This window comes from Notolabrus celidotus, chromosome 3, assembly GCF_009762535.1.
Source record: "Notolabrus celidotus isolate fNotCel1 chromosome 3, fNotCel1.pri, whole genome shotgun sequence".
Classification (NCBI taxonomy): Eukaryota; Metazoa; Chordata; class Actinopteri; order Labriformes; family Labridae; genus Notolabrus; species Notolabrus celidotus.
This window is the reverse complement of record NC_048274.1, coordinates 20,475,939-20,502,365: the sequence shown is the minus strand read 5'-3', so window position 1 is coordinate 20,502,365 and position 26,427 is coordinate 20,475,939. Positions and strand designations below refer to the sequence as shown.

The 26,427-nt window shown below is 38.7% G+C and overlaps 1 protein-coding gene across 1 annotated transcript in view; it reads right to left on the bottom strand.

Annotated features, from left to right (window-relative positions):
* The window catches only part of LOC117810734 (carbohydrate sulfotransferase 8-like), a 196,278-nt gene that overhangs the window by 161,084 nt on the left and 8,767 nt on the right, over positions 1-26,427 (bottom strand). The window contains 1 exon segment of the mRNA XM_034680669.1: positions 17,193-17,386. Coding sequence (XP_034536560.1) covers positions 17,193-17,352 — 160 coding nt within the window. The 5' untranslated portion in view covers positions 17,353-17,386.

Below are 26,427 nucleotides of genomic sequence, written 5' to 3'. Positions count from 1 at the left end.
GCTCACAGATATTAATTAATTGAAGTTTTGGAAGAAAAATATAATAAGCAGTTCTGGTACCTCAACAATAACTGTTTGTGTATTATCTTATCTTTCTGAGTGCGTGATAACTTGAGCAACCTTGAACATTGGCATTTTTTATCACTGCTTTGCTTTTGAAACCACAAGATGTCTCCTTGGTGAGAACGGTGGTTATATAACCTCTCTTTCTCCTCCCACTCTCTCTTTGTAAGTCTCTTCCTGTCTACGCCGTTCGCAGCCTCTCAAGCCCGTGCTGGAATATGGGTACAAGCTTCTTTGGTCGGAAATACTTAAGAGGAGCTCCTCTGCTTATCTGATGTGTTTGCAGTAGTGATGACAAGTTTTCTGACAGGAACACTGTGTTTGATATGAACAGAGGCAGTGACACTAGAAAAATCATCCTGCTTATGCAACACATCAATGCTGTCTGATGAAATTAATTCTACAGACAAAGTTTCCATCTGTCACAGTGCAGACAGGCATTGGAGTATCACATCCTCACCAACTTTGAAGAAAGCAGATATATTCCTAACAACATTTAGGTCTGTGGAGGGTGTTGGTTTGGTTAAATACTCTTTAGAATCAAGTATCAGTCCCTTTCTCTGAGCTTAATAATAGAGGACAGGAAATATACTGGTGGAGAGGAGCTACCTGTATGATCAACCTGCTCACTTCTCTTTCTTTGTACTTATTATAAGTAGTGATACAACACAACATCTCCTGTCACAGCATTTAATGTAGCCCCCAATTTGAATTCATGCTTCTTCACATATTTCAACAGCTGTCTACTGGAAAAGCTGATACATCACACTTTTCCCAGCATCTGCCTCATCAACAGGTATGAGGAGGACAGAGGAACCTTAAAGGCGAGTGTTTTACACAAAACTACCATTGCGTGATTTCAATAACCAGCAAGCATGCTTCTGATAATTAGATACTGATAAACCACAGTTGAAAATATGTTAAAAACAGGATGAAGAGTTTATGTTTACCAATAACTTTTTTTGTAGAAATTGATCAAATGTTTATGTAAACAAAACTAAGGTATATATATATTTCTTAACAGTTTCCTAGCTGGTTAAAAAAAAAAGGTTGAAATACGGTCTTGGACATCCAAACCTGATTTTACCTCGTTTTCAACCAAATTTTATAATTTTTGTTGGAACTAAAATCTAACATATGATCGACTAAGCAAATGAAGGGAAGTATGAGTTGAAACTGTGTTGGATTCCGATGGCTTCATAACACCTCTCAGGGTCAGCTATAGTGTTGTAAGTCTCATGGACTACAGTAAGGTACAACTTTACAACTTTACCTTCTAGTGAAGGTCAAAAAAGTATTCACGACTGTACAACCATTGAATATATCAATTCACTCACCGTGAGCTATTGTTCTTTGCATCTTCAATCCAAACAGGTCTAAAAAATAACTAAGAATAATTTGTATTATTTCTGTAAAAAAATCTGAAAATAGCTTGAAGAAGAAAAGGACTGGCTGAATGTACAGAGTTCATTTGTTCAAGTTTGGTGATCTACTATGACTACGCGCGGACCGCCCTATTTAAATGAGTATTTTAATCTGGGGCTAATCTAGCAACGAAAATAACTGGACATGTCTTTCTTGGCATATTGGATGCAGAGCAGTTTTCAGTTTTGGCTCTGTATTTGTCAGTCATGTTGCTGTTATTAAGCAGCGTTTGATAACCAGAAGAGTCCTGATTAATTGGTGCTCCAATGGGAATAAAAACCTTTTGTTTCCAGGGAAGACTGAAGATTCAGTGTTGGATAGATAGCAGAACAACTCAGACGCTGAAAGCCAAGGACAATGTCACAGTAAGGAAGAAGCAAAGTGTTGGGTTTAATCAGCATACTGATTAACTCAATCAACTACCATAGACCACCAGTTGCTACTGCAGAGGCTACATAACCTTGGTTTTGATTTTAACTCATGCACTTGGTTTAACAGCTATCTTTCCGATAGGAAGCAATCTGTTAAACTTGGGAGCCATTTTTCAAGTTTTTTAGTGCTTTCGAAGGGAGTTCCACAAGGTTCGATTTTAGGTCAGTGTTATTTACTATTTCTATTAACAATATTGTTTCTTGTTTGCCCAAATGTCAAGCACATCTGTATGTTGAAGACACTGCACTGTATTGTATTGCTGATTCTGTTCAACTTGCGGTCAGTAATCTACAAGACTGTTTTAACACTTTGCAAGATACTCTGGATGACGTAAAGGTAGTTCTAAATGCTGACAAAACAAAAGTGATGCTATTCTCCAGAGCCAGATCAATAGAGCACAATTATGTAAATATAGTCACAAAAACGTGATTCAAAACTGAAAGAGTCACAGAGTATAAATATCTAGGTGTTTGGATTGATGAAAACTTAAATTTTAATGAACATATTAATAATCTTGCAGACAGACAGACAAAAAGTCGGCTACTTCTATAGAAACAGATCTATATTTCCAATGTTTTGTAGGAAGAGGGTTGGGGAGGCTGTTTTTATGTCAGTCTTGGGTTATGGGGACATAATCTACAGAAATGCGCCATCCTCAACCCTCAAACGCCTTGACTCCATTTATCACTCTGCATTACCATTTATTACAGGTGACCCCTTTAACACACATCGGTGCATTCCCCACAGTAACGTTGCTTGTTCCTCTCTTCTTTTATTAGTATTATTTTATTTGATCTGTTTGTTTATTTTTTTTATTTATTTCTAAATATCACTGTAACTGACTCGATATTGATCTCTCAAGTATAAATAAAGGTTGACTTATTGATTTACACAAAATAATGAACCTGTGCAAAATTAAATGTTCACTTTTTGGGACTTCAGGGGCTTCCAATTATTGGCATCAGATCTTACACAACATTTTTGTCACTTTATTGGCATTTCATGAGTCCATTAGTACTTGAAACTGTAAGTATTACTCCCCATTATATGTTTGCAATTAAATTTTTTTATGTCCATGATCTATGCTACAGCATGCATTGTAACATGTCAACATACACCAAGTAGCAAGTGTGCAGGAAAATGCTTGTGCTTGTTGATGCGACAAGTTACCATACCAGTTGTGTTGTTGGATCCAATTGAATTAATAAAAGGCAAACACAACATCCTGTTCTTGATTAACACTGTGCATTAACACATTGATTGTAAAACTGTTTTATGAAAGCAATACCACACTCATTGGTTAAGTGGTTATACTTATAATAGTTATCAGCATGACTGTTAGTAACTATGATTACTTACAACATGAACCAAAGCCATGCTAATATTCAGTATAAAATCACTTTCTTTCTTGTGATATTACTTACTTGTCTCTATTTTAAGTATGCATATAGTCAGTCATCCGCATGACTCAAATATAGTCACCCTGTAGCATGACTTTAAACTCTCTATGTTTGTGTTTTTATTTTCTGACTGTCTGTGTTTATCTGAAACTGTCCTCCTAAAGATGAACCCTTTTGTGTTGACAGCCACAAACAGTGCATTGAGCCTCAGCTGTGATTCCTGCATTGACACAGCCTGGGACAGACTGACAGCGTTGAGAGGCAGCATATGTGATTACCGTCTTCAAAGACATTTTAAAAAATCAGCCTCTCTGTTGGATCCACCTGGTGCCCTCGCCTTGTTCTGTTTTATTTCCTTTGGAGTTTTTTAATGTTACCCAGCGTGGCATTATACAAAAGGGCAACCTGGAAGCCCCACCACCACCAGCAGGACCTCCAAGCTGTGCTCTGCTGCTCAGTAGGGGTCCTAACCCTGTCTGCTTGTCAGTGGCTCAAAGATGCTTCTTCTGCTCGGCTGAGTTTAAAGGAAGATCACAGGACATGTTTTTCTGCCATGTTTTTTTTTGGAGGGGGTGTTGTTTCAATCAAGATCTCCCCTCTCCCCCCAATCCTTCCTCTTAAACCTTATGAAGGCTGTTGGATCTTTGTTTAATTTTTCATGGTTTTCTGGATAGCAAAAGATTGGCTGTTTGAAGTTTTTTACTTTTAGACTAAAGAAGTGTTCAGTAGAGAACTCTGCAGAAATGTGATGTGTGGCTGTAAACTCATTCCCAACAGACTGTAGCACACAGAAAATATTTTCTTTTATGATAGGAACAAAAGAACAAACATTATTTTTTCTCCATCAATAATCGTGTTTTTTTACTTTTTATGCAATAAAGTTTTCTATTACAAGCTGTTTATTTAGTTTTTGCTTATAGCTGTACATGCACCTTTTTCTGACACCGACCTCTGCTGGAGCAGGAATGGGAAAAAGTTAAATCGGTTTGTATAGATTGGCATACAGAAGCCAATGGCGTGCAGGATCAGATGGCAGGGAAAACAGATTATGTTGCAGGGCTCCCGTGGCATAACCTCAGGCATTAATGTTAATGGAAAACCACATGACCTTGCAGTTGCCTCTGAGCAGCTCCATTTTAAATCCAATTGCCACGGCTAAAGTCTGAAAGAGGCTGAAGAGACGGTGATGCAGGCACCTGATACCCATGCATGGAAATAGTCTGTTTTTCTATTCTTTTTCCATTTCAGGGCATCCCAGAGGTCCCCATTGAGGTTTCCTCCACTGAACAGGGGATAAAAAAGGAAAGGAGGAGCTGAATGTGGAGAAGTGGATGCTGTAATACTTGCTGGGAAACCCAAGTCTAACGCCAGATGTCATGTGATCCCACACTGAGCACTACGGCAGAGGCATATTGTCGTTCTTAAGCTCAAAGGACGTACTTTTCATTGTTTTCAGGCAGTATATTTTACACAGTCTGATTAAAAAACACTGTGATTGAGTTAGCTCTGCCAAGTATTGCTTTCCAATGATCTCTGCTCTCTGGGAGGAACGGAGGGGATAGTGCCAGCACAACAGAAACAGGCTTTGTTAAAGGAGCTTTACACTCACGGATGAATGAACTGAAAATCAGGCTAAAATAACATCCAGCTTTTTCCATAACTACCAGTGGAGGATTTGCATTCAAATATGCAACCTTTTCCAGTGCTCTGAGGGTCATCAGCACACTTTAATTACATTAAGAGACAGCTAAATTGGACATTGCAAACAGACATGGCTTAAGGGATTACTGGACCTCTGACGGAGAGATCAAATTTTACCTTCAAGCATGAAACAATATGCGGGTTCCCGGCAGGGTCCATGTGGACAGAGATAGAGGGAGGGACAGTAGCTAAAGGGTGGTAGCCAGATGATTAGTTTCATTCCACTTTTTTTATTTGAAACAGCCTGTAGAAAAGCACAGTTTTAGAATAAACTGGACATGATCAAACACAAGCCTCTGTATGTGAAAGACGTTTCTATCTTGTTCACTTTACCTCCTCTGCCTCCGTGTTTTCCCCAGTATCTCCCAACTGTTAACCTCTCTTGCACATGCAGTGTTTGTCTGGTTGTCTCTAAAGCTTTATACTGTTTATCATCCTCAAAGGCATGTATCTCCTGTGCTTTATGAACACTACTCTCCTCTACAGCTGCCAGCTGACTGTGGCATGCTGCCTAAATGTTGCATCACTGGATACAGACTTTTTATTTCTCCTTTTCTTAGAAGCAGTGAGAATAGTAAAACAGACAGGGCTGTATCATGGGATTAAATGTTACATGGAATTCAAAAGGAAGCGGTGTTTGGTGAAGTTTTTACTTCATTCACAGGGAGTGAGTCAATGAAGTCTGACATTCTCAGCCTTTCGACTCAACAATCCCTCTTGAACACTGAGAGCTGGAATCAGCCTCATTAGAAATGAAACAAATTCAGAGATACTGATGACTGCTTATCATAAAAAAGGACGTCTTTTTAAACAACACCATTGCTCAGCAAATGTTTGGGCAAACTCGCAAAAACTGTTTAAATTATATACTAAGAAACCTAATACTTCAAAATCTGAACTGCACTGCTAAGGAAAAGCCTTCCAGGTTCCAGTTCCAATTCTAAATCATGAACAATTCATAGTTTTCACGTGACGTCACACACTTGTGGAACGCCCCCCCTGGAGGGCAGGAAGAGGCTTCTTACTGCTGCGGGCTACAGAGAAATGACCGGACTCTGCTGCCAACTATGGGCCAGATCTACTAAAGGTTTGCGTGTATAAAAACACATGCAAACTTGGTAGCGCACGCAAAACAGATTTACTAACCGGGGGCGCCGAGGATTATGTCTGTCAAATGAGCAAAATAGCACTTCCAATCCATTTAACGTGTTTGCCGTCATGAGTATACAGAATACATGCAGATTATCAGAATGTGCAAAATACTGGGAGGAGGAGATACAAATGTAATCATTTAGCACACGCAATGTGATCTATCAAACCTGAAACAGATAGCGGGCGGTGTTTTTGTGTCTATATTTAGCACATTTGAAAGGCAGGTGCAAACTGGCGCAGCGTTGTGCACAAATGGCTGAGGTCAATATTGCGAGAAGGAGGCATAGATCTAATGACAGACGAGGGAGACATGGGCTGCAGTCTTACTCATGACAGAACAAAGTTTTCTAAGTTCATTGCGTAAACTTGGCGCATTAGCTCACAGTTTGCACACCTGTACCACCAGGTAACTCGGGATCTCTCCTGCTCTCCAGTTTAGCTCAGAAGTTTCTCCACTTTTTCCTTCAGTGCATTGAATCGTCTTTTCCTCCATAAACTCCGGCTCATAAAGGTGTCCCAATGTGACCGCAGTAAACGGCATGACATCCACTTAATCGGAGTCCCTCATTATTAAGTTTGGTTGTAGTTTTGTCACTTTGGAGCTGCAGACCTGAACAGCTGATCAGTGCGCTGCAGGCGGAGGAGCACGTCCATGGATCGTACGTTAATGATTCAAAAACAAACAGGCTCTCTGGTGTCAAAGTGAAGTGCTGAATAAAACACAGGTGGACCCACACCTAAACCAAGATGAGTGCTCGGGTCGGAATCTTTCAAAATTAGCTAAATTACGTGGCAGGACTGAAAGTCTGCAGAAATCTGTAGCCTAGCTTGCGTTCTGTTTCTCTTGCAGTTACTCATTACAGGGGCCGAGCTGAGCTGCATCCATTATGGCTAGTACAGTTACTAGTGACATCAAATTTGTAAAACCCCACTCCAAAACACTGAAAAATCCCAGTAAGATTCCCATCTGAGAAATAAAACCCTGATAGGAGGAGATGTGGATAAATTCAATTAGACGCTCTGCTGTCCCAAGTGAGGGAACAAAACAACATTAAAAGTCCACATGTCTATCAGCCAACATTTCATTAATGGTAAGATGAAGTAAACACAGAGTATTTGAATTCATGTATGTTTAGTCGATGTAGTACTCCTGACATCGTCACTATGCAACTAAACAACTCCAGCAGTAACTTGTCGACACCGCTAGCAAACCAGCTAACGCTAGCTTAGTAATAACGCTGCTGTTTTCAGAGCCGGACACTTTTATCCTGACAGTCTTGGGGTAAAGTGTTCTTAGGTAGGTTAAGGAGAATGTTAATATTTAGTGTCGAGGCTTGACGGTGAACTTTTGGGAGGCAGAGATGGTTTTACACGTCTGTATGAATGAAAGCCGTCATGTTACTACGCTCTTTTTTGCCCTCCAGGCTGATGCGGTGGTCACATGAACTATGAATAGCACCAGCAAGTTTCAAAATTCCTGCATCTTTGGGAAATTGTTGATAACTGGAGCACAGTAATCATCATGAGTGCATGCAAAAACTTTTCTAGAGATCCAGAAATAACTTGACCTCTGTGAAGCCTCAGAAATGAAAAGATCTGCAAAAACAGTCTGTGCATAACATTTCAGTGTTCATTTAATAAACAGGGGTTACACTCTCTGGGCTGTTTGGTGCTAAACTCCAGAATAAACCTGACTAACTTTCTCTAGATGTGATGTCTGAAGCCACTGTGGAGGACAGGCATAGCAGTGTTTTTTTATTTTCATCTGCTCTTGCTGGCTGACTCACCAAACCCTGTTACAGGCAGGAAACTGGTAACACATCAACCCAGTCTGTTCCTCGTAATAAACTGGAAAAGAGCTCTCCCAACTCATCATCTGAACTCAGTCAGCATGAGAGGGCAGTACTAGAGTGGAGCTGCTGACTACCCCTTTCAACAATCAGACACATAACAAGGGCAAATCACATTTAAAACTTTATGAGCATGTGTGCACTGTAATTTCATTTCAACAGTGACTTATAATCACTTAATGTGTTAATTCACATGTGATAATGGTTCCAAATTAATCCGTTTTTTTTATCCCATGCTATTTGTCCTTTTCTTCACCCCACATTACAGCTGCTGGAGTGTCTTGATGCCACTGTGATGGAAAATTAGAACACAGCTGTGCTTTTGACCTGGCACATTCACTTTAGAAAAAACTCCCAGATGACCCAGTTGACTAATATGATACACACTTTGTACCAAAATGAATTGAAATAGCACTGAAGAACTTCAAGTTTGAGCCACTGCCCATGAGCTAAGCATACAGGTACAGCCAATCAGACTGATATCAGTGATGAACTGCATCACATAAGCATAAGGTTCACTAAGTTTGAGTTTTTGAATTGACCTGTGAATGACACTAAATGGAAGAAGCTAACTGAAGCGCTTGCTAAATGGGTGGCAACCGACTGCAAGCCAGTCAACACTGTGGGAGACTCAATTGTGTTCATTTGATTCTCACATCAAGCCCCTGTAAGGATTATTTTTCTAATATGCACTAAAAAAAAAGATATTATTTTATACAAGCAAATAAAAATGTGAGCAACTAATCAACATGACAAAAACATTACATGTTTTTGACAGCCCTAATAATCATAATTTAAAGTCCATGTTATGAGCTTGTTGATGGTTAGGAAACACATTACAATGAATACTGACATCTGTATATGAATAACAAACCCTCTGAAAAGATGAATTATTACTATTTAGCTTTCAGTGCCTAAAACTGCTGCTGTGGGAATAGTGTCAGACAAAGTGATAAACATCATGTTGAAAAGACAGCCTTTTTATATCTTTCATGATTCTCCATAAGTGATACATTGAGACGTAATAAGACAAAAGGTCAGATTTTTGTTTTTAAAAAAAAACACTTACACATGTACAGGACAAAACCATAGACTGTATAAAATATGAATGTAGTATCAGTGATGTCACCCATCTGTTTCTGAAGAGCTGTTTTGAGGCCAATCGTGGAAGGCAGTCATATTGCTGCTGTCAAACGACTGTGACGTTAAGAGGCGGGCTTTGAGACTCTGAGCCAACAGCTACAGTGTTCCCGCCTGTCAATCAAGTCAGCTGTGCCTCTCATTGGAGGACTCGTAATCTTGCCATGGATAAACATTGAAAGTTCCTCACAGGGGCTTGAAGTTAAATGGGTACAACCAAACAGACATAGATCTACATTAGCAGCTTTCACCAAACTCTAAGTCCAAGATTAACCCTTTTTTTTTTTTTAGCTCTGACATCAAAAACTCTTATAAGCAAATACCTTGTTTTTTTTAAATTCTACATGTCAATTTATTCTTTCTGTGATGCATAAAAAACAAACTAGAGTGAGCGGGACTGTCTGTCATGTTTCAAAAAACTGCTCAGTGTTAAGAGAATATTATATAATCCATTCACACCTGTCTGTTACCTTCAAACACTATCAGCAACTTAATTTGATTTGTTGCTGGGACTTGTTAAAACAGAAATTAATCCTGTTTTCACACTCTTGTTTTTCATTTCATTTGGTATGTGTTTATTGCACTGTCATGCTGAATAGGCTCAAGTGCTGTTTGTCAGTGTTGTTAACAAGTGATCAGAATCTGAACCATGACACCTCCATGCAGCAGAATGTAGACAGTTACAATGAAGGCTGTATGGAAAAGCAAGCAAAACTAATAATAATACATTTTATCACAAGGGTGATTTATTAAAAATCCCAACTCAGAGCCAATGAAATATTGGAACATTTTAAACCTGTTTTTGACAAGCTACTGTCGGAATTGTAATCCAGCAGGTGAGTTTGTAGGAGTTTGCATTTGAATGGTTTTTAACAAAGCCCAACTTTCTGTAAGATGTCTCCCAAACTTTGTAAAGATCACTTATGTGATTTAATGATTCATAATAATTTCAAAAAAGCAAGTTCTGTGTGCAGTGCCAGCTTGTTCCCATCTCCAGAGCCACAGTCAGTAGAGACCTGCTAATCTGTATGCACTTTAGGTAATATATGCTACTATTGTTAAAAGCACTTAACAAATCACATGCTATTATCACTAAGACCAAGATTTAAGCACTCGCTTGCTAGTAAAAACACGTATTCACAGACACACATCCAAGGGGGTAACAATTTTGCCTCCTCTCCTCCAGTTATTGATTGCTCTGCATCAAGGGTTTTGGAGATGACACACAGGCCGACCTCCCACTCACCAGAGCAGTTTGCCCTCTCTGCCAAACTCATCTGATAAAATGCCCAGAGGTGTAAATTTGTGCAGACAATTTATCCGAGCTGCTAACTCTTCAGGTGTCTCTACTCTCTGAGAAAACGGCTGCTGTTTCTTCAATTGTCCCTTAAACAATTACTTGTGAGCGATCAGGGAGGAGGCTGTTGCCAGTTTAACTGCAGTTTTCTCTGCTAGCATTGTGCAGGCCATCCAAACCACGGGATACGAAGCTCTCAAGCTCACTGCGAGCCAAATAAAGAGGTGGAGAGGGAGGGGGAGGCAGATAAAAGCTGACGCCCAATGTATTATAACTCAGCTCTATTAGATATGAGCTTCTGCCGGGGTGAAGCACCATGGCTTAAGGCAAAGATACTGCTTGCTCATTGTGCTTTAGCGAGGAGGCTGGGAACACTGTTCAGCCCCTGTGTTCTGTATACAGCAGTCAGTCTCTCATGCATGATTTAGTAAACTAGAAGATAAAAGGATGTGCTTAGGCTGCAAAACTTATCCCAGGACAAACACTATATGCTTGAAAACAGCTGGTAATCAAGAGAGAGAGAAATCATCAACACAATGCTCAGACTTATTTCATTCTCAGCATTCACTCAACTCTGGCAACATAACAATCAAATTCCGTCTATTCCACTCTCTGACGCACTAAGACCTCAACACTCAATACACGGACTTACTTTGTTGTCTGTTAAACAGTGTCTATTGTGATGATGGATTACATTGTGTAATTACAACAGAGTGTATAATAATACATATCACAACATAAACACAATGATTACTCTCGAGCAGCTTAATGCAAATGCAGATTAAAATTAAATGTCAAGCTTAGGTGGCAGGAAGAAGAAGAATGCCTCTCAACCACTACACTTTTTTTTCCTCTAAATAATCTATCTCCAACGATACAACTTTTAATGAGCACAATAGTTTCCTCAAGACACCACAGAGTCAGTGGGAGTGTATAAGTGCAGGGGGGGAGTAATTTACAATCTATATTCATCATGCAGTGGTTTAAGTTTCAAAAGATGGATGCTTAAAAGTCTTAACCTAAAATGTTTTTTCCTATTTTCCATTTGATGTGCCCTGACTTCAGAGAAAACCATATCCATGTTAAACGGTCCTTTAAAAAAGATCAATTTATTTGCTTTCATATAATGTACATCACATTAAATGTGTAAACATTATTTTTAAAAGTTTCAGTAGGGTTTGCACATAGAAAGTGCATATTTGTCTAGTATCTGCATAGCTGCTATATATTTATTTAAAAGAAGACAAACGACTACTAAGTGATTACAATTTCAATTTCATTACCCATCTCTGGAAATAATCACCCAGCTATATTAAATACTTGATTTTTATTGAGTAAAACTCCATAACAAAGGTAATGCATTCATTAATTGTGAATAGCAAAAGCAAAGTTTAGGATTTCACCTCTTTCACAATTGAGAATGTGGTAAAACATGACTTTATAATAGCATTGGTAAACAACATGGAGGATATTTGATTAATATTACTCTCAATTTATTTAGAGAGCACAAAACTTTGACAGATTTGATCGATTTTTTAGATTTAGTTAATGGCTGACCAGTCAACAGCAGAGAAAATAAGAAGAGAGGAGGTAAACAGAATCTAGTGGGGGATGTAAAAAGACAATAGGAGCTGAGAGAAAGAGACAACAATAAAATTGAAGAAAACAGACACAAAGCAACTACAAACCCCTGCACGGTATGGGCTTCGGCAGTGTTACAGGTTTGTTTTAGAGAAAAGGAAATGCTAACAGAAAAGTTACGTGGACATAACCTTATAGAGGTGCTGCTTTTGTTTTCTCCATCTGTTAAAAAAGCCAGTAAAAGAAATCCTGATGTTTTGATGTTACTGTGAATGAAAATGTGAAGTTAAATGTGATTTATAAAATTAAAGCGAAGACTTTAACATAAAAGAAAATATTAAATATAATGTTGATTCGACTCGCATGTACGCTAATAAGATCAACGCTGTCACATAAGCGCTAACAAACATTGAATCTGAGGGACTACTTATATTTATCTTTTTAAATAAATACATTTTAAATCAATTAAATCAAATTTAAATCAGTACTTAGTGTCAGCTTGTTTGAATCTTGAATTGGTAGCCAGGAAATAAGCAGGGTGATGTATAGTGAGTGCGTTGTTATGTGTAATAGAATCCCGACTGGGTGAGAATAGACCCCATTGCGAAGCAGTATTCACTTAATAAGGCACAGTTTGTGCAAAAATCAGCTAGATCTGAATTCAACAATACATGTGTGTACAAGTATGCACATAACTCACAGTTTGTAAAATGATAGTTAATAAAAGTCTGAGACTGGAGCTCTTCATCCAATTAACCAATTACCTCTACAGGCGCAAAATGTAAAACCCCTCTGCTTTTCAGATTATAATTACAAATATCATTTAATTTACTGTGTAGGAAGTGTGCAGCTGTCTGATTGTAGTGTTTAGACAATTATATGTTCTCACATTATGATGTGTGCTGGCGACATTTATAATATACAGTCAGTAAGGATGTTCAAGAGTGTATTTTATCAAACTTCAGCATAACATACACAGCTGTGTTGACTTTTATGTCTTCGGCAACATGAAATGAAAGTGTAAAACAGAGAGCAGTTCCAGCAGACAATAAACACATAAGTAGACTGTTGTTCAAGGTACAAAACCACCCAGGATAAGTAAATGCAGGTGAGGAACGCTACAGTTTCTACTGTTAAGCTACCGTGAAGAGGCTTTTGGTTTGTGTCAATTTTGGTGCTCTCTGTGGACAAAACAGTATCTCAGTGTTGGTTTTGTCCTGTATACATGTCTGAGTATTCATAGACACCTAGCCTACAGCAGGGGTTTCAGGCATTAAAAATAACCATTCAAGAAATAATAAGTCTCTTAGCTTATGGTCTTGTTTGCTTTTGTAGCAAACATTCATTCTGTTCGTTTCATGATCAGATACAACCTTCGCACAGGAGCTTTAATGTTGTAATGTCTTTAACTTTGTCTGTACTAACCTAGTTGTTTGTACAGTATGTTTTTTCCCGGTAATAAACAACACAATAATCCAGATCTTAGTTGTGTTTGTCCACAAACTGTGTGGTTGTATGACTGCCTGCTTTTTGACTTAATTGGGGATGATGTGACTCTGTTTCCAGATCCCAACAATAACTGTGGAAGTCTAACATCCTTTAAAGTGAAAAAAAGAATGACAAGTTGGTACACCAGAGTATCCTATTTTGAAGTAAAATTGAATGTACTGGTTAAATTAAAAGAGCACAGATCAAGTGCACAAAAACAAATTGTCATCCTGAATGAGCCTGTTAAATGTCAAGTGCAGAAAAACATATTTTTCATAAAAAACAACTCAAACATAGACATGGCAGATTAAAGAGGAGATAAATCATCAAATTAAATGCTCTTACTGGCAGTGGCTTCACTGACCAGACCCCCTGTAACAAAATCCATCTACTTTAATGTGATATAGTCCACTCCAAAGGCAGTAAGGGCGCTCACATGTATTTGGGTCTAGATACATGAAACTATCTCTTGTAATCCTCATATACATGACCAAACTTTAAAAAGGCTTAATGGCTCCTAGTTTGATAGAATTCATCAACGTTAAATGCTGGCTGTCATGACATGTATATTTTTACAAATTGTGTGTATCAGTCTTGTTTATGCGCCCCCCTGTGTGTACTACATGTGTCATTGTGAATGGTCTTTTTTTCACCTGCCACTGCGTCTGAAAGCATCTGACAATCAGGGGAATATTAGAGGGTTGGAGAGATTTCACTCTGGCTAAGTGGCTCTTATTACCGTGGAGTGTGACATTGCTCTGATATTCATGATTCACAATGCTGTTGACACACAGTAGAGTCACAACCCAGTGGATTGCAGCTTCACTGACTCCACCAGTGAAGGTGCTTCCCCCAGAGTGTACCAGACCAGCTCATCATCATTCACATTTTCCTAAAAATATAAAAGTACAAAGTTGTCTTTTTAAATAACCTTCATCCTCAGAAAGAATACGGGGAATAATTCCAAAGTGTAGTTAATCTATGTGTAGTTTCTGAAATATCCAAAAAGAAGCTTACAAAAATAGCTCAGTTGATCAAAAAAAGCAGCAACATGCTTCTAACGTCGCTCTCATTTACGTGGAAAGTGTCGAACAAGCCAGAGAGGCACATAAGCAAGCAGCTGATCTCTTGTTTCTGAGACATGAAGCAGCTTAGTCTTACACGCTCAGGACGCTCTTCAATCATGGCTGCTTAAACCCCAATCTCCTTAATGCTGAGTGCCAAGCAGGAACACAGCGGGTCCCTTTATGAGGACAAAGGTTTCATTTGGAAATTGAAAGATCGACCTCTTTGTGGAGGACATTCTGACCACAAGGCCACTGAGCTAGAATAAAAAGTATTTGGGGAACAAATGTCCTTTCTACCATGAATACTCGAGCCTGAACAGCATTCATCAAGCATATAATATTGAACTGCAGGATAGCACACATAAATTATTTCTTCTATGTGTTTTTGCATACATTGCATATAATTGTGCATCCATGTAATGTGATGTATGATTGCTGTTATGCATGCCTATACATTAATGTGTGAGTGTGCATGTTAATGCATGTTTGCATATGCTGATGTGCAAAGAAGGAGGGCCTTGGTATGCTTCAGTGTAAACTAGTTTCCTTGTAGGCAGATGTGCATCAGCTCACCTGTGTGGTTATGTCTTTCTGTATGCATTTATTTGTTTGCAGGCTTATTTGTCCCTTTGTTTTTATGTGCATATATTAGTGCCATTGGTTATGTTTTTGATTGAGTAAGCATTCTTGTAGGTTTATACGATGTGTTGCAAAAACACCAGGTTGTGGTTTTATGTGGCTACACTAGTACTGTATACATTTGCAGATACTTTAGGCGCTTTTGTAACTCATTATCATTCAGTCAGTGTTTCCTTGTCAACATGATTAACAAAGCCACATTAAATAAAGTGTATTTGCAGTTGTTTGAAAAGCTGCCCATTAACTTTTCATATCAATACAAGAACAACTAAAGGCTGTTATTTCATTTCTATCAAAGATTTCTGCATTTTCTCTATATTTAATCTATTAACAGAAAGGAAGAGGTCACAGAGAGGGCATGTTTTCTGTACTTCTTTTGCTTCCCCTTCTTATACTTTTTGCATTCCCCATAACCAAAAGAAGAGTTTGTATGTTGACAGTTCAGGGAAACACTTTGCAAATACTACAGAAAACAGGGATGGTGTGACACTTTACTTTAAGCATTTAGTGCTCATAATTCCTTTCAAAAGGCTGAGCTGTGGCAGTATACAGCCAGTGGCCGTGAGCACAGCTGCTGCTGCTGTGCCTGGCTGTGCTGGGTGAAGCTGTGGCTGCAAACATGCTTATTTCTCTGCCTACAGCTGCATTACTGTTTGTTTCTATGGTCCCACTGTTCGGATAGGGCTACGTGCGGCATCTCAACCCAAAAGGAATATATCAGATACGACAGATGTGTTATTAGTTCACACAGTTCAGATAGCTTCAGCACTTCACTACAACACTCAGCCAACACAAATAAATGTAACACTGCTACACAGCAACTGCATGCAGTTAGCCAATGGTAAAGTAACATGTCACATCCTTAGCCACAACAAATAAAAAGCAGCAATGGCTGCAGCAACAACCAAAGTAATCTAATGGAGTTATGCCTGAGAGCTACTTCAGACAGACACAGTTTTCCCATTGGAGATGCATCACACTCACAATCATAGGACAAAAAATCCTCCCAATTTGGCTGCAAGATTTTGATAGGGATTAAAACTGCAGGGAGTCATGAGGTCAGAGCCTAGACGTCAAACACAAACAATGTTCTGCTGCTGCAATAAACATTTCAAACCGTAAAAAAAGAGTTGTGTTGAGCTATAGCTATGTTATCACATGGCAAGAGTCTTTATTAAGGTAACAACCTGTCAGTATCCATCACAGCAGCAGTCAGTCTTACCACCTTGTACAGAACTAGGTTAACTGGCTTAGAAAACTGGCTCCACTAGTTTCTGTTTAGCTGCCATGATAAAGGCTGTGCCGCCACAGCTACATGACGCCCACTCACACTGCAGTCACAGCCAGCGGTGGTCTTATACATAATACATCAGCACAATATCATCATACAGTTCAGCAAATGTTATGAAATGGAAAGCATCCTGCTAAAATTACTCCCAGAAGTTCAGAGAGGTTAATCTGATCATGACCTTTTAGCATCTCTGCAAATTTCAACTCCAAAACTTTTACATTTCCAAATTTCAGCTTTTTAGTGAGATAGTTGGTGTTTCAAGAGTTAAACATAGAAACAGGAATTAACTTAAAAACATATCAAGTTATGCTTTATGTCAATGTCTATGTTTTTCTCATTCAACTTGTATTGTATGGTTGTCATTTTGGCATGGAAAAAGCATCTTCATCTTCGAAGAGGACAAGCTCCTCTGTTAAACCAATAACAGGTGTCAGCATTTTATGTCAAGAGGTTATGTTGATTTGTCTTCTGTGTTGTGATTTGACCTGAATCACAATGTTATTTCCAGTATTTTGAATAAGTGGCTCATTACAGGAGCTTTCCACACTTTCAATAAGGTAGATTCCAGCACACCTTATCTGCTTATGTGCTGCCTTTGCCTTTGAAAAGTGTGGGTCTTTAGAATAAAATATGGTTTCCCCTGTTTCTTTGAAAGTTCAAACTAACCTGGGCCTTGTTGCTGGACCATCTCCGACAGATCTCTCTGGTGGATGAAGAGCACCAGACCTCCAGCAGCGAACAGCAGGAGGAACCAGAGCGAACAGGGCATCCTCCTTCTCCGTCCTCGCAGGGAGTCCAGCACCATCTTCCACTTCATCCACAGCATGATGTGACACAGTCAGACGCTAATGTAATAACTTCTGGTGAAAATCAAAGGGAGCGGGGAATAGAAAGAGAAGGGGAGGTGAAACAAAGACAAAAGGATAGTGAGCAAAAGAACATTCATTCCTCTGTATAATTGGTTTTATTTAAAAATCCAAACCCAGAATTTATGCTGAATATTAGTGGTAGAAATGAGACCCATCTGTGTAGGTGCTCCATTGGCTGAGATCTGTGTGTACCACATGATTTGTGTGTGTGTGTGTGTGTGTGTGTGTGTGTGTGTGTGTGTGTGTGTGTGTGTGTGTGTGTGTGTGTGTGTGTGTGTGTGTGTGTGTGTGTGTGTGTGTTTGTGTGTTTTAACATTAAAAACTGCATTGCCACTTGAATGTTTCTTTTAAAAAGGCAACAGTAAAGATGTAAACTGGATACGTTTATAGTGATACAGATCAAAACACAGATTTTATTTCTCAGATTTTACAAACTTAATCTCTAAAATAAAAACAAAAACATTAACTGCATAACCATGCAGAAGATGACTGGGTCAACCGTTAGGGTGTTCATCATGTTTCCCCACTGGGCTATCTGACCAAAGGGATTTCTCCACTGAATACAATAATTGGATGAAAACGCCAGTCTGAACAAAATTAGTTAATTCTGGTATCATAGTAGAAAATAAATAGTCCAATATTGTCCTGAAACAAGTAAAAGAGAGACTCCTATCATTCTGAACCTATAGCATTTGTACCGGCAGTAAGTGCTGTCAACTTGGCTTTCACAATTAAAGCAGTTCAGAGGAGGTAACAGAGACACAGAAGGAAAGCACAATCATGTATAATCCTTGAAATCCAACACCTGTGTTTATTTAAATTAGGAGAAAAAACCCCACAAAGCCTCACGTATTAAAGCTGTTTAGACATTCAACATAGCAACAAGATAAGCTCGTACAAAAATCCTCCAAATAAAGAAATCTGTGCTCTGTTTGTAAGGATACAGTTGGGTAAACACAAGTCCAGTTGGACTGGCATGACTGCAGACCAACTCTGGGCTATGTTTATACAGCACAAAGACAGAGTAGCATCTGTCTCCAAATTAATATGCAAATTAACTTCAGGCACGACTAAGTTACTGTGATGTCAAGACTATCACACTGCACCCTGTGCTGACACCAGAAGTTATAAATTAACTGTAAATGAGTGTCAGAAAACAAATGTGACACGTTCATGCTGTGATGCTCAAGTTAGAGTCATTTCTGTCAGAATTATGGTTGTGCTCTCAGCTTATCTATATAGCTGATGAAACACAGAGATGATGCAGTACAGCATGACGTACAAATACACAGGTGAGATACAATCCTGAGGGTGTGATAACCATATATCTCACCACATTATCAATCAAGGTAACAAACTGTGAGACGAAAGACATAAAAATCTCAACATAGAGGAGAATGATGAAAACATTAAAACATGAATCAAGTGTATAAATAATAGAACAAGAGGAAGTTTACTGTGTTAAGATGAGTTTCAAAGACAGACGAGTGAAGAGTGAAAATCAGAGGAAATATTATTTCCAATCATGCATATTGCAATTCTTTGCAATACCACCACAGATTCCTGAAGTGATCATTGTTGGTAAGCATTTTGTGGCAATGAAACTTTCCTTTTAAGCTTTAATAAGTGCAGATGCAGTCTCATCAAAAGGTCCAAAATAGTTTGCCAATGCATTATATTTACATCAATGCTCCACCCAGGGAGAGATTGTTTTTAACAGCAAGTACAAATTGTGATCCCGAAGGCTGGAGGGACATTAGTTTAACAAACACCAAACCACCGTCTACACATAATATGATAGTAAATCATGAAAGCAGTCTTCTTGCAACTGATTTATTCAAAAGCTATTCCTCACTGTCCCTCTCTCTTTCTCTACCTTTAAAGCCACTTCAGTCTCAGTCAGCCAGGGGCAGATCCAGTGGCCAACAGCGGAACTGACCTATGGAGGGGTGGTATGAAGTATGTGTTCACAAACAAATAAATATTACCTGTTCTATCACCACAGATCTACTAAGACAACTAATATCAAACTACCATGCAGATATTTTTTTCCTGTGTATAATTCTCGAACTTAAAAAAGGAATACAGAGTGGCAACATATATTTCTTCTAAGATTAGTTCTTCAAGGACTTAACAATTTAAAGTAAAAACTGAAGTTTGTGCTCCACTGGACTCCAAAGAAAGTTGCAAGCAGACTTATGCAACAAAACCCAAATAGATGTTTTTAACTTGTGTCCTTCTTCTATATCATTGGAATTTTCGGGTACACATACCCCTGTTATCTACCCAAGCAGTCAGCTGACTGAGGAAAACCATTCTTCAGTTAAAGCCAGTGTGCAAATACACAAAAAAAGGAATTTCTTAGATTTAACAAATATATTGGTCTCTTAGCGTTTTGCTTTGTGTGCTTGCTGAAAAAAAAATTCAGTTCAAGCTCTGAAAGTTGGTAGTAATAATAAAAATGGCAAAGTGGCCCATGGTGAAGGCAGGTAATGTTAATTCACTGAACTCTGACCCCTGACCTCTGCCTCTGCCTCTGCTGACTGGTCTCCCTCTTACACATTCTGATCAACAAGAAATACAGCTACAAAATTATAGTTACAGAAACAGTTTGTTACTGTTGTTTCCCTAGCTTTCCAAGTCCATGAATGAGTCCTCTGAGAAGAAATAAATGGCTGAATGTACGTTTGTTTATCTCTCTAACCCAAGACATGGTTTGCTTTCATCAGCCCTGCATTTTCTCTATGACTTATACTTATATAATTTATTTGATCTGCAGTTACTTGGTAATGTGATGAATTATGTTATGTTTTGGGGTAGATGTTCCTGCACAGCTCATGCTTTACAGGAGATGCTGAATAAACTGTTTAATTAAAGATGTTGCATTGGGGTGTGACTGCCAAACACTCATGATATATTTCTTCAACTGTATCTCCTGCTCATTTTAATTATGTGTATTTGATTACTCATAAACCTGTATTCCATTCAACATCTCATCATCACAGAACATTTTTTAATTTAATCAATAAAAAGGTCTGCTGTAAGAATTGCAGCACTTGATGAAATAGATTATTGAATCAAGCTTGAAAGAAGAAGCCATCAGCTTCTAGAAAAGTGCTCCTGCAGTGAAAATGCACGTTTGATTCTGTCAATAGCTGCCAGTGTAGGGAAAACATAAAGTAAGAATGACAGTTTTCTCTTTGACAGATGGTAATTTAACTGACATGGCGGTGATGTCCATATCAAAGGATAAAACATCACTGTCATTTATTTTTGTGAGGACTAAACCAGTCATGAAGAAGTGGAACCATCAGACCACCTTGAAACCCATTTCTACTGCCATTTATTGACATTTCATTTCCATATGAATGTTTTCAGTTCATTCTGAATTGGAAGCTATACATGCAGGGGTACACATTAGATAAGAAAACACCATTATAGAATGGCAGTAGAATGGATTTCTTAGTGCATGTGTGCTTTCATTATCAGCTTTTTATTACAGCTTAACCTATAGTCCAGTGTTTTTCAACCTTTTTTGAGCCAAGGCACATTTCATACATTAAAAAAATCCGGAGTCACACCACCAACCAAATGTTTTACAAAATGACACATTTAGTCTCTCAATATATGAATCTATTTATCTGAGAGAGGGACTTTGGCTACTTCTTTAACTGTGTCAGGGTGCACCCCCTTATTTACAATGGCTTTTGCGGGTAGTATTAATGTCTCTGCCACAGTGTGTGGCTTTTTTGATTTGGCTACAAGTTCAACTACTAAGTAGCTAGCTTTGAGAGCTCTCGCAGACACCGATGTAGTTTTCCTCATAAAAGTTGCCTTTTCCACCACCCATATTCCACTCTTCATCAATCAATCAATTTTTATTTGTATAGCGCCAAATCACTACAAACGTTATCTCAAGACGCTTTTACAAACATAGGAGGTCTAGACCACTCTATGTCAATATATATCTAATCTATCAGAATATATATATAAAAAAGTCAGTCTTGCTCTCCTGTATCCTGTCCGCCCACAGCAGGTTTAATCCTTCCAATGTGGCGTTCGTGCCTGGCGTTAGCTCTGTTAGCATGATGCTACTCAGCCAGTATTCCCTCTGGTGCTGGGTTAGCTCGTCCACCTTATCATAGATAGATCTTACATTCCCCATAACGGTGGGTGGAAGGACAGATCGATGTCGTCTTTTTGAGCTTGCACCTCAGTACCAGCACGTCGTCCTTGCCTCCTTCTCCTCAGCTCACAAGGAACATCGGGCCTAGCATCATTTAGCATCAACATGCTACGGGCTGCTCATCTAGGTTAGAATTTTGTCCAGGGCCCAGTTTGGAGTTTTCATTTTTGATTATTTATCCATCGCTGTTGTACACCTTTGTCTTGTCACATACAACTCTATCGCACAACTTTAATTCTATTGTCTTAAATTAACAAGGTCATTAGTGTGATTTATTGCCACCCAGTGGACAGGTAGCACAGGTCAGTACATGGACGAGTATTGAATTCCTCCGCCAGTCACTACACTGCAGGCACAGACGCACCACATGGCAAATTATTTGCAATATATGAATAATACTTTTTTGGAATAATTAAGTGAAATTGGAAAATGTCCCACGGCACACCTGACGATCTGTCACGGCACACTAGTGTGCCACGGCACAGTGGTTGAAAATCACTGCTATAGTCAACAAGAAAGACACCTAACTTTCCATATCTATTTCTCTCTTCGTTACATTTGAGTTCATCATGTAAGAACAGCACAGAAGTCATACAAAAACCTCTGCAGAATAAGAGTAGCTTTAACAAAAGTTGATGTAAAAATGTAATAAACAAATTGTGAACCTTTTGTATAGACACGTTTTCTACCTGATGTAGTGGATGATCCCTGTACTGCTGGCCGTTGCATAATGAGAATATAGTACTCTCTGTGCTTTGCAAAGTAAATAAGTGTTGATTTTTAAAGGAGTCAGTTCACATCTTCTGCTCTCTCTCCCTCTAATAATCAAGCCTGAGCAACAAAGAGAACTGAGTCTACGAAGAGAGGTGCAATAAAAGAAAAAGAGAGACAGTAGCTTCAAGTCTCCATAACACGTTTAGACAAAAAAAAATGCTCCCACTGGGATGTACTATATGCATACAGTAACAGTCAGAATCTAATTATTTTGGACTATAATTGTGAATATCTTAGTGCAGTGAACAATGCACAGTTGCCATGCCAACTAAGGCAGTAACCAGGAGTCTGTTCTCGCTAGCCACCACTTTACTTTTCCCATAGTGTACATCCCGTTTAAGTAAAACTTCTCTTTCAGAAGACATATCATTACAACCCCTGTATTGGGGGTATAAGCTATTATAAAACGTATTAGGCTGTTGTCTTCTGGGATTATGGAGACTTTAGTTATTGAGCCGGTACAAAGCCAGTACCTGCACGTTTATTATCAACAGGGGCCAGTTTTTAAAAACTGATTAGTTTAAATTATACTACTGGATTGAAGCAAAAATTGAAAATGGGTTGTTCAAAAGAAAAAAAAAGTTTACTGAACCAGATATGATCAGGAACAAAAAAGATCTTGTTTTTTGTCCTGAACTTTTGAGTAGGTTTGATCCAAACAAGTAAGGACAATTCTAATCCCAGAAGACGGCTGGTTTCCGGATGGATAACAGGTACAAGTAATGCCTTGTTCCTGCTTTAGATATGTTTGGTGTTTGTAGATCTGTAAATAAAGAGATGATACCTCTAGTGTCCAATATAAGTGTGATGGAGTTACTCTTTTGATTGTGTGTAAGGTTAGTTGCCTTGAAATGGCCTTAATTGTTAAATATAATTGTTTATGTGTGTTCCAACGCCCAGTGGGAAGGGCTACACTCTTTAAAAGAAGGCCGGTTTTGGCCCTCTCTCTCTCGGCAGTTGAGCCAAGTTACTGAGCAGGTAACGTCACTGTGTGTTTTGTTTGATGAACAACCGCTGTTTTCTTTTGTTTGTCGAGAGAGTAACTGTAGTACTCAGACGACACTGACAAGTATCTTCGTTTTTCCACTTTTGTAAATATTTTCTTCCATTGCAATGGGGAGGCCGGCAGCCAATAAAACTATCAAAATTAAGTCTTCCGACTACGCCTGGGTTTTATCCCACGTTATTTTGTGTCCGGAAGGAGAACCCCGCGACAATAAGGCAGTACATTTAATTACAGATGAATAGAAACCTGATAGGAAATACCTTTAGCCATGAGGGGGGTCTAATTTTGTCTAATAACTGGTAATCTGACTGTATTTCATATAAAACTGAAAAAGACAGTCAATAAAAATTAAAATGTATAATATTTTAGAAATAATGTACTCAGTTTCACAATGTGTTAAAATCAGATAAACAAGTACTTTGTAATTGTAAAGACAGATGTCACTATCAAAATGGGCAACTGAATTGAAGGAAATAGCCTGTATTGTTACACATGATAAGTGGAAACGAGGAATAGAGGTAATATATAATGTATAGCTGCTGTCAGGGTCCTTCTCATCCTGTCGGGATTCTATTTTGCATAACCATCTGCTCATTATCATCCCAAAATGTAGAAAATGTTGCCACATAGTTGTTGTGTTGTAGCATGAAGTCTTATTTAAAGCTTTGGCAATCCAGATTTGTTATTTTAAATGTCAGTAATCAGATCAGTTTGATCAGTTTAACTTTTCTTTAAAGATGTGGGATGAAATCAAACTGGATTATTATCCTGGATAGCAAAACAACAAGTAGATTAAACCTTTTGAGTAACTGAGTCCAGATAGCCAGCATTTTTCAGAGCTACTGCTCTACATAAACATTTCCCAGCGTTTATCCAAATTCAACCTCATCACTGCGGAAGTTCCTTTTCACGTGGCTTTAAATCACTCATACACTGCAGGTTAAGATGTCTAACTTTCTCCATTTAATTTCAATTTTCTGCAACACTTGCAGAGCCATGGAAGCAAGAGCAAAGATGGAAAGCTGTAAGTTTTAAAGAAGTTAGCCTCTCACCATGTTTGCTCAGCAGAGTTCGACCTTTTACATCCCAATGTCATTCATACTGGTGTTACTAAGACACAGCATGTAACCTTATCACAAGAAATCATTCAAGGTTTTTCAGCTGCTTTCATGTCTTACTCCACCGTTTCATCACCTTCGTGCTGTTCCAGATATTGGGGTCAGGTAAACACTCTTCTGTTGTTTTGGCTAGAGGAGACATTTTTTTTTAAGTATAAAGGATAATGTTCAGATGTATACCCCTCAAGTCAACGCAAGAGATAACAGTGGAGCTAAGAGTCAGCAATGTGAGAAAAACATATTTCAGTGTCGATTTTGGTGATTTGAAAAGACTGTCCTTGTTTTATTTGCCCAAAGCAAGTGTTTGGTTTCAGCAGGTCCTTTTTTTAGTGAAAGTAAGACTGAATCACACAAGCCTCCTAACTGAGAATGCTGCTGACATTTCAGCTTTTTACAAAACTCCACTTTTATGAATATCTTATTTGTAGCCAAAAGCAATCAGCAGAAGAAATAGGAAATTAAGTCTAGCATGTGAAACAAATTAAGAATGCAGACAAAGACATTAATGGGAATATAAAATATATTTTCTTCAATCAAGAACAAAAAAGATACATTTGGCTAAACTGTTGGGTACACAGCCAGCTAAACTACCTTTAGTCAGAGAGGACAGGACAGTATATAGAGCTGGAAACTAGGAGAGAGAGAGAGAGAGAGAGAGAGACAGCGAGAGAGAGACAGAGAGCGCGAGAGCGAGAGAGCGAGAGCGAGAGAGAGCGGGGAGTGACATGCTGGAAGGAGGCTGCAGGATGGGATTGAACCATGGCTGCCCACTTGAGGACTGTAACCTCTGTACATGTGGCGCACGACTTAACCACTAGGACAAACCGGCTTACTTGCCCTACTTTTTCTTACATCTTAGGAACACTTGCTTCTACTGGTGTCATGTCAAAGTGACCATGGGAAAGATTCCTGACTGTGTGTGTTGATTCTCCCGTGTGCGCTGTTTGTGCAAGGGTGCTGAAAAGCCCAACTTTGGTGTTCGATGGATATTAGCTACACTGTTTGAAGACCAGAACAAGAATTGCATTTCACTGTGCATGGAGGTCATTGTCATTGCGGGCTGCTTCATAAACAATTGAAGCTATTGGATGTAAGCTGTGAAATGTGTGTCTTATCTGTTATGAATCGACTTCACAATAAAGAAGTGTCTCTCCCCTTTCAGCTCATCATCTTTATATGTGGACAGTATTAAGTGCCATCAGGACGAGCGCACACAGCTCAGCTCAGCACAGTCCATATTTTACCTGTTAATGTGCAGCAGGGCAAAGCTTAAAAAAACAAACAAATTCTCAGTCAGCTTTCAATGATTAAACAAAAGATACAGACGAAATCCCTGCAACTGTTTGTAACTTGACACAAACATCTCATTATGATCAAAGAACACTTCTTTTAAAGACAATGCCTTTGTACTCTTCTACCAAACAGATGTATGTGCCAAGAAATGACATAACATGTTCCATTTTATGCAGGAAAGGAACCATTCTGTGTCAGAGCAGTAATGAAGAGGAGTCTGTGTTTGATGTTCATGAGCAAAACACATCAAAGAAAACTGCTTTTTAGTTTCAAGTTTCTGCAAGTTACGCCTAACAAACGGCAGCTCTTGTTGAATAAAGGTCTACAACAACCAGTAAAGACAGCGTTTGACTGTGACTTCCTTCCAAAACTTTGCATTGCAAACAATTGCAATTTCGTCTTGGGTTATGTTATGAACTACAACTTCTACAATCTCCATCACAAAATGTCTTCTGTACAAATCAAAAGTATGTTCAAACAAATGTTTAATAAGGAAGAATCTTGTTGGTATTATAACTCTTGTATGAATGTACAGTACTTTGACAATTGCTTCCTTTAAAAAAAAAAACTGATGATATTCTTGTCTGTGAGGACAGCACTTTTGCTAACATAACTTCTGTAAGTGGGTCAGTGTGGTCTGTCGTTATACTTAAGT